General features: G+C 42.9%; 1 protein-coding gene across 1 annotated transcript; it reads right to left on the reverse strand.

Moving 5' to 3' along the window:
- Nucleotides 1–594, reverse strand: LOC311362765 (angiogenin-like; the record flags this gene model as incomplete). Its single annotated transcript, XM_084482671.1, has 1 exon — nt 1–594. One exon carries the CDS (start codon nt 592–594, stop codon nt 1–3), a length of 594 nt encoding a protein of 197 aa, XP_084338797.1.
- Between the last annotated feature and the right edge of the window lie 8,630 nt (nt 595–9,224).

Here is a 9,224-nt window from a genome sequence, read left to right on the forward strand (position 1 = left end):
CTACTGACTGCAGGTGAGCAGAAGCAGGCCGGACGACAGCAACAACCAGAGCCAGCTGGCCCCCAGGCCGGCCGCTGCCCCCGCAGCGGTTAACTTCCCCGTTTGGCAGCCCTGGCCGATTTTACCAGGCTCCAGGTACTGCCAGTTGCTCTCGAAGTGGACGGGCAGACACTTGTTCTCCAGCTCATCACAGGCCAGGATCAGGTGCTTTATCTCCCTCGTGACGTGGCGGATCTCGCAGGTGTTGAGGTCACTGTGCACCGTGACTAAGGAGAAGAGCTCGAGGCTGATGCACAGGTTCTCCTTGAGCCGCTGCCCGCCGCGGTCGCTGCACACCACCTTCACCCGCATCAGGTCGCCGGGGTCCAGGAAAGACTGGGTGGGCTGCTCGCAGCCCATGGGGGAGATGAACTTCTGCCAGGCATTGTGGTCATCGCCGCTGGGCATTCCAGGCGGGACATGGCGGTGGAGGAAGATGTTGTAGGCGTTGTTCGACCCGGAGGGCTGGCAGGCGGTGTTGTTGTTGGCCAGGGAGAAGTGGCACAGCCAGAGACCCAGCAGGGCTAGCGGGAGGAGGCCCTGGTACCCGGACATCACCCCAGTCACCTGGCGACATCAGACGGCTGCAACCCTCACTTCTCCCTCTACTTACTATTGCATAATGTAGATCAAATAGTAGCAACAGTATAATAACAACTAGGTAGCACTATAATAGACCTGAGAATGTTTATTTTATTACAATACTGCATACAGACATACATGTAAAACAATATATGTATTGTATCGACCGTGGGCCATTAGGACTATCGCCCTTTCCAATTCGTACAAATAGCAAAACACCATGGATTACCTGCAAAAGCCAGTCTCTTGCTCAAAATCCTTAGTTCATCTCTCAAAAGTAAATATCTGTGTCAATGAGCATGTCAATGCCATCAGAATGACAAGTCCTTGTGTCATTGTATACAGATAAGACAAAGACTAAGTCAAATTTCTTAGTCATGTTGTCAATATAACAGTGTACTCTGGAGGGATATTCTGATGTAATCTATGGCTAAAGTTTTGAAGACAATTATTGTAAATTGTAAGTGGGTATGTGGGAGATTGATTGCAAGAGACTGGACAAGATTCACATTTACGCTTTTACTGTAATTTGTGACCCCCTTACCTAACTTAATTATAAAGCGGGTGGCTTAAATCAAGCGATCTGATTGGTTCCCAACTGTTGTATATTGAGCGTATACACACAGCTATGACGCCCGTTCAGTTTACAGAGTTCAGTATCACTCCGCGCCTAACGTGAACTGTTGTTTATTTATATATAAAAGCGATAGCATAGTTCACTGAAGCCTAAAAACATGTTGATTGCTGGAGAGGGTGGAAATGTTATAAAGCAATAGGCACACGGTCGGAAATTTAGCCTACTATCGAGTTCGAGTGAATTCGATAGAAGGCTAAATTGCCGGCGAACCAAGCTACCGTCTTTAGCCTAGCCTTCTCTCTGAAGGACGCTACAGTGTGTTGCATAGCAACCGCCGTACACTTTGCCGGCAGCCAGGAGGGACTACTTTTTTGTGTTCGTTAAAAAAAAAAATGCTTTTTCGACTTTCTAGCTTTTTCAAAATTGAGGGTGTCTTTGACTTTCATTTCGCCATATTTACGTAACCGTTTTATAAAAGCAATAGATCACTTCAGTCAGTGGTATACGTTCATTATACCACAGTGAAGGGGGTCGCCGTCCCTCCACTGCGCGTCGGGACGGACAACGCCCCTTAACTGTGGTATATGCTGTATACCACAGCATGTCGTGATCTATTGCTTAAATATATACAACTATATTTTTGTATACTCATACAATTATTCCACAGCATATCAACAAGTCTTTTATATACTTACACTTCTCTTCCAAGGCGTCAATACAGCTTCCAACACGAGGTGAAGTGGTCTCAAAATGTCCAACAGTAATTAGACTCTTGCACTCTTGCAAGACGCACGTTAACGACGTGGGCAGAGCACACCTGCAGTCCGGCCAGGCACTTTTTTTTAAAACTTTTTTTAAAAAACTATTTTCTGAGAGGAGGGGCTGTGTTTTGTTCCTAATCCCATTTGCCATGATGCAGATTACACGATGTATACAATACTAATTAATAGTAAATTAATTTTTAACCACTTATTCAATGTCAAAGCCTATCTTATTGGCTTGGCTAAAATTGAAAAACGATTTAATAATAATTAAAGAGAGAGGGAGAGAGAAAGTGAAAGAGAGAGAGAGAGAGAGAGAGAGAGAGAGAGAGAGAGAGAGAGAGAGAGAGAGAGAGAGAGAGAGAGAGAGAGAGAGAGAGAGAGATAGATAGATAGATAGATAGATAGATAGCTATAATACAAAAATATATTTAAGCAATAGATCACGACAGGCTGTGGTATACGCTCATTATACCACAGTTAAGGGGCGTTGTCCGTCCCGACGCGCAGCGGAATAAACTAGCAATGTAATCAACTGTGTAAGAGCATTTAAAATCGACATTAAAATGACCAACGTGGTACAAATACAAATAAAATAAATTTCTTTACGGGCGCAGCCATTTTTGTTGCCGAGTCGTAAGGTCGGCTTCCCTGAACTCGCTGGCTGGTTCAGACGATACGATTCTCAGATATTCCTCCACGATTTAACATGTCACACTATGCGATCACAGTGCCAGGAAATCGGGCGTCGTCTTGTCTGGCCACACTACAAGATTCGAGGGTGCGATGCTCTAGATAATCTTTACTTTGTATCGATCACGATACACGCAGCAACAAAGTGTCAATTACTACTAGTCTAGGCATTATGATGGCTGTTAGGGTCAGGGCGTAGTGCAGTGAAGTCTAGAGAGATGAGCTGTAATGTCATCCGCACCCGCTGCTTAATATCAATAATCCGCAGCAACGTTTTTTTTCAACAATTGATACCCGCACCCGCCCGATCATCATTCATTTAGGGTGACCAGACGTCCCGGTTTTGCGGGGACAGTCCCGATTTTGAGTTGCATGTTCCGCGTCCCGACAAAAGCCTGTCGGCACGCTAAAATGTCCAACCACTATGAAATGTCTCCTGTTGTCAGCGATTACATAGCCAACGTCTTATTATAGCCCATTCATTAACTAAAAGCCACATGGAAAGAATAAAGCATCCAGCATATGATTTCAACAATCAGTGCATTTACATGACACTCAAGAAAGTCGACTTATTGGCTTAGTCCAACTATGATTGGATTACTAAGATGCATGTATACCTTAGTCGAGCTATACTCAAATCGAATTGGGTTACTCATAGTCGAATTAAGACCCCTAGATAATGCGATTCATAGTCGAGCTAAGCGTGCATGTACAGAGTCTAATTGGATTATGCGTTGAATTGCGTTCTGCGCATGCTCGAGATCTTTTCCCGGGGCCGTGAGCCGGAAGTAGAAGGAGACAATAGTCGCGTTGTCGCCGTCGGATAAGGGATAATGAGAAACGGCGATTTATTTAAAAAGGTGGCACAGAAGATGGAGGAAGCCAGTGAATGTAGTTACCCCCTATAAGAATTGTGTCCTGGCCGCGGGAGCGCGCATGCCATGCATTCATTAAAGGTGGAAGCACACAGACACTACGTTTCCATTTCACCCAAGGCTGAATTAAAAGTACATTTTTTTCTAAATATAGGCCATCAACGAGGTTGTAAAGTAGTAACTTCGGGCACATGTGTCAAAATAAATGTTTTTTTCTCCCGACGTGTTTACGATCTTTATTCATTCATTGCGCCGCGGCGGGGAATGCCGGACGAGCTGCGGAGGGGCTGCTCCGGTGGGAGAAAGATGTTTTCAGTAGACAGCTGTGAACTCACTTCGGATAGGCGATTTATTTAAAAAGCTGCCGCAGAAGATGGAGGAAGCCGGTGTTGTGCCAATGTAGTTTCATCAACAAGGTTGTAAAATAACTACAATCTTTATTCATTCATTGCACCGCGGCCGAACTGACGGAGGTATTCTCTGATATTATGAATCTTACAGACTGCATCGGGTTCTCAGACTCTCTGGTACTTCCACAACAAGTAAAGACTCCTAGTCGGGTTTATTTTGCCCATGGGGAAAAGGAATTGGGAGAAATTAACTTTGGCTTTCTGAAGTCCAGATTGAAACGCGACATGGAGGAGAAAGCGATGTTTCAGCAGACAGCTGTCAGTTCACTTCGGGTCCATATAATTTCTCCGACGCTCCATTGTTCCTCCGCCGGCAGAGCAGCCGGAGGAGTCGGCATACGACCGAGAGGTCGGAACAATGGAGCGTCGGAGAAATGATATGGACCCGAAGTGAACTGACAGCTGTCTACTGAAAACAAAAATGGCGCCTGAGTTTGTTGTTGCTGGTGACGTAAAGAGGTCAACCGGTGGCTCTACTACCACTAGTTGAAATGGGCACAGCGCCACCTATCGTACCGGGGCATGACACGCTTCGGCCAATGAATCGATTTACTCACTGCCATGTATACGCGGACAATTGCAGTTGTCCAATTGAGGAGCATAGTCGAGCTATGGCTTTAATCGAATTAAGCTGTGCATGTAAATGTACTGAATGTGTGAGGGCATAGGCAGCAGCTGGCACAGTGGAATGCTGATGGAAACCAGCGGACGAGTGGATAGTAGATATTAGGCTACTTACTTAAATTTTTCCAAGCAATCCACCCAACCTGCGGATTATCCGCAGTGTCCGGTCGGGTATGACCGCCAACCACGCATCTCTACTAGTCTTTACTTTAGTTATTTATTTACTAGATAGTAAACACTGCGCGTGAGCTCCAGCTGTTCGTGGGATTCCCTCGCGCAACTGGTGGCGGGGTTCCCTCCATGTCAACAATGGATACGTCATTACGATTCCCCCAAAAATTCTGGTATGCCAAACTTTTCGTCGTGGGGTTTTCGAACGTCGCCGACGAAAAAAATCGCAGATCACAAGTATGTCACATTACAAGACCTCCTCTCGTCGCCGACTTTTCAAAATCGTGTACGACTCGCAAATTTGTCTGCGACGAATGAATCGGGGCAAAATCGGGCTGAAATCGTGTAGTCTGAACCAGAGAACAGCGAGTGGGACCCATAGATATAGAACCCTAGATGTCTTACGGCGGAGTCTAGAACGTCATCACAGACGGCCATCTTGTCACAGGCAAGCTTTCTGGTGGAATCTGTGGTACCTGAGGTAAGGTCTGCACCTTACCTCTGCACAAACGCTAATACTTTTATCTTGCTGAAATCTTGACGGATTTACAAACGGTTCGGTTTCTTACAAACGTTATTAACGTGGTTATAATTCTGATGCTTGAACATGTTGAAATTGCAGCTTTTCTCTCTCTATCGTGCAGCTTAGTTGTGTATCACGGCTAGGCTACTAGCTACCCAGTAATTTTACATCAATGGGAGAGGCAGAATTGCTCTTTCTTTTCAATATAACTTAAGTTGCACATGATTTAACTGAAGTTGCACATGATTTCCAATCGGGTTGTTTTGTTAAAAACATCTTACATTATGATTTCTAAATTTTTTCAGGAAATTGCTGACTTTTACTCTTGACAAGTGAAGAAGTGAAGATGCCAGACTTTTGTGCAGCCTACGGATGCTCTAATCGCCGTTGTCTCGAAACGAGAACCCATGGGATCACCTTTCACCTGTAGGATATTACAATATTATGATTTATTTTTAGGATAATCTTTAGTTACTTAGTGGAAGTATGTACAATAAAGGTCCTGTTACACAGGAACAGGGGCTATGACATATTAGCATTGCTAGATTGTTGTTGACACAAATGAATGTTTCTTTTGGACACCTTTTTATTGTTTTTAGTGTGGTTATCTTATACTTAAAGTACATACACACATGCATACATACATACATACATTTACACCAAAAATATGATCATTTAGGTGTGTATTTGTGTCTTTACCCTTAATGTAAAAGGAAATACGGATTGAAAATGTTGACAATAATTTATATATCTGGGTACATTTCTCACTTTTTTAAGGTTTCCCAAAAGCAGAGAGATGAGGAGTAAGTGGGAACTTGCCCTAAGAAGGGAGGGTTTTGCTGCCTCTAAGAGGACACTGCTCTGCAGTGAGCACTTCAGGAGGGAGGACTTTGACAGGACCGGGCAGACTGTCTTAAAGATGGCTTAAAGATGGTGTTGTGCCAACCGTTTTCAACTTTCCAGCTCATCTTCAAAGGGTATGTGTATCATTGACCAATAATAATTTAAGGTGTATGAGATTGATATATCAATATAAATATGTGATTAAATGTCACACTTTAGTTTTTGTTTCTGCAAGTTATATAATGTGTTGTTTATTACAGCACATTTTAGACACTCAAAACTTCTTTACTTGTGTTTATTTCAGTCGGTAGCAACAAGAAGCACAACCACTTCTAGAAGAGCGGAAGACAACCTGCCAATGGACTTGATGCCTGATGTTGTGAGTATTTGCATGTGGAATGTCACAAACTAATTAGAGCATCATATGGCTTGTTATATTAAATCCTTTATCTTGGTGGTACCCAGAAAGGTCTATGATGGTGTTAGTAGTCTAAGCACCCAATATTATTTGAGGTGGTACTCTGTGTAAAAAGTTTGAAAACTATCTCACTTCATCTGTCACTCATACACTGGAATGAGTAAACATGTGTGAACATTGAAACTACACCCAGGGGTAGGCAACCTTTACATTTTTGTCCAGAGCCACAAAACGTATTTTTCAGAAGGGCCCTGCCTCGTGGAGTCTCTCTGTCTCTCTCTCTGTCTGTGTGTGTGTGTGGGGCGGGAGTTCTCAGGTGCATGCAATTGGAGGTCGATTGACGGGCCTAGAAAAGGCCTGCCTAGTCTGTGCTCGAGGCTGCTTCTCTCCCCTCAGCGTTTTGACTTTTTGTTTGGTTTTACAGGACTGATCTTTGCACCACACTTTTGGTTCCCTTCCACTTACTGATTTACACCACACTCCCGTTACTTTATATTCTTATGTATTGTTATTGTTAATCCTTATTTACTTATTTATATATCCTTTTTTTATTGATTTCACTTTGTTTTTTGGGTCATTTTTTACATAGATGATTTTTTATCTCTGTTCTCCATGTATACCTCCACAGTAGTCTAGTTCTCTCTAGAGGGTGGGGATTTCAACATGCTGCATTTCTTGATGTATATTTGTAAAGGGAAATCTTGCACCTTTTTTATTGCAAATAAATGTCACTTTTACGATACAACAATTTGAATTATTACTTGTTTAAACTAAACATGTAATATTTCAAATTATTTTATTATATTAGTAGGCCTAATATTCCTATTATAAAAGTATACATATATCTCATGTTGCCATTCTGAATGCTGAGTTTTAGTAGCCCATATATTGATTTAACATAAATAACATAAATACCTTGACATCTAGTGTTCTATGTATATGGTGGGACCGACCAAAAGGGGGCGTGCCTCCGTGAAATGCCGCAAGAAAGCTGGGAGATTTACGACTTGCACGTACCAGCGTGCCATACAACTGGATAGCACCATAATCGGATGGCGGGGTAAATGAAAACCATATCCGGCGAATATCGAACCTGCGGCTAAGTTCTATCCGCTGGTAGAGCCAGAGGAGCGTCTGCAGGCGACTGACAGTCTCTCATCATCAGAGTGAGATCGAGGAAGAGTTTTGAAAGAGGAAGACCCCTGTATATTATATGTATATATATATATATCACTGGGAAATGGTTCGTGTTTGTGCATTTCCCAATTGTGAAAACCGAATGAGAAAATACAAAGGGTTGAGCTTTCACCAGCTACCATACAAGGATTTGGATACATTGCAGTTGTGGCTGGTTGCACTTCACATTGATGTGCAAACTCCGTTACATGTCCTGCGTGAGAAAGATTACCGTGTTTGCAGCGATCATTTTGACAAAGAGGACTACTACGACGAATCAAATAAAAAAAGCCACAGTTATTTGAAGAAAAATTCTATTCCACGACCGAAGATTTCAGCTGCAGACACAATTGAGGTAATGTATTATCTTCCCAAGTTCATGTTTCTATCGTCGTTAGAAATCTTCATCAGATTCGACGAAAGACCTACTCTCCATCTTCAATTACTGTTCTTCGACTCCAACTGTACCCAAAGTGACCCAATCTCGCGACCGTCCAAACCCTTTCACTGTCCTGGATTCAAATCTCCAGACGACGTCAGACGCACCACGGGAATACGCGAGACTAGCTTTTACTGTTGATGGAGCTGTAGTCTGATGATTAGCTGTAAGCAATAATTGCTATGTTGTTACATAGTCATACATATGGACATGACCGCTTCATGGAGCTATTATGGACATGACGACTGCACTGCTCGGTCGTTTCTTTGTGTAAAAAATCAAAACGACAAGGAAAGAGTTTTCGTTTCTGTCGCTCCCAGTGATAAAAAAAAACCCAGCTCAGAAGAATATAGCGGGCTCCTGTGAGTGATGATCGTCTAGTGTGAACTTCTCAAGACACATCTGAGGCTTGCAGGCTTGCAGACGTTGCAAAGCCTGGAGGGATATCGAACAAGTTAAATATCGGGACCTTCTTTATGACAAGGATTGCTAGCTTCTTGCGGAAATCCATTTTTGGAAGAGTCAATGCTCGAGTGTGTTTTCGTGAATTGTGAGCCTTCTCGCTGGTCAGTCATAATAATGTGATACCCATTTCAAGATAGCAGGTTATAAGACAAAATTGTGTGATGTGCAGTATAGCAAACTGGCAACATTGAAAGTCGTGTTTTGTGTAGGGGCCATTACTTGTCATATGTGATCTGTAGTTTTACAGACTAAATAACTAAATGCAATTTATTGCATACCAAGGAAACTTATCACTTTGCCATCTTGCTTATGCTGTTATAGACAATAACATCATTTTGAAACTACGTACTGGCACCTTACAGGCAGATTTCCCTGTTACAGCAAATACAAAATTATGGATGAATATAGTATAACTTTGGCTATTTGTATTATTTGTAATCTTAATATATATATGTCCAGTGCAGGGTATTTCAGAGAAGCGCCTTATTCATTTTTATTTTGACATGTTTTTGCATAGCCCCGCCCACCTACGACAGAAGCTCCTGCCACTTGCTGTGACAGAAGCTCCTCCTACTTGTGTGTAGCTCCGGTCTGCAGAGATACGCTCGGGGAGGACCCCGGTGTGCTT

Source organism: Micromesistius poutassou (genome assembly GCF_964030765.1).
Source record: "Micromesistius poutassou genome assembly, chromosome: 17".
In the NCBI taxonomy this organism is placed as follows: Eukaryota; Metazoa; Chordata; class Actinopteri; order Gadiformes; family Gadidae; genus Micromesistius; species Micromesistius poutassou.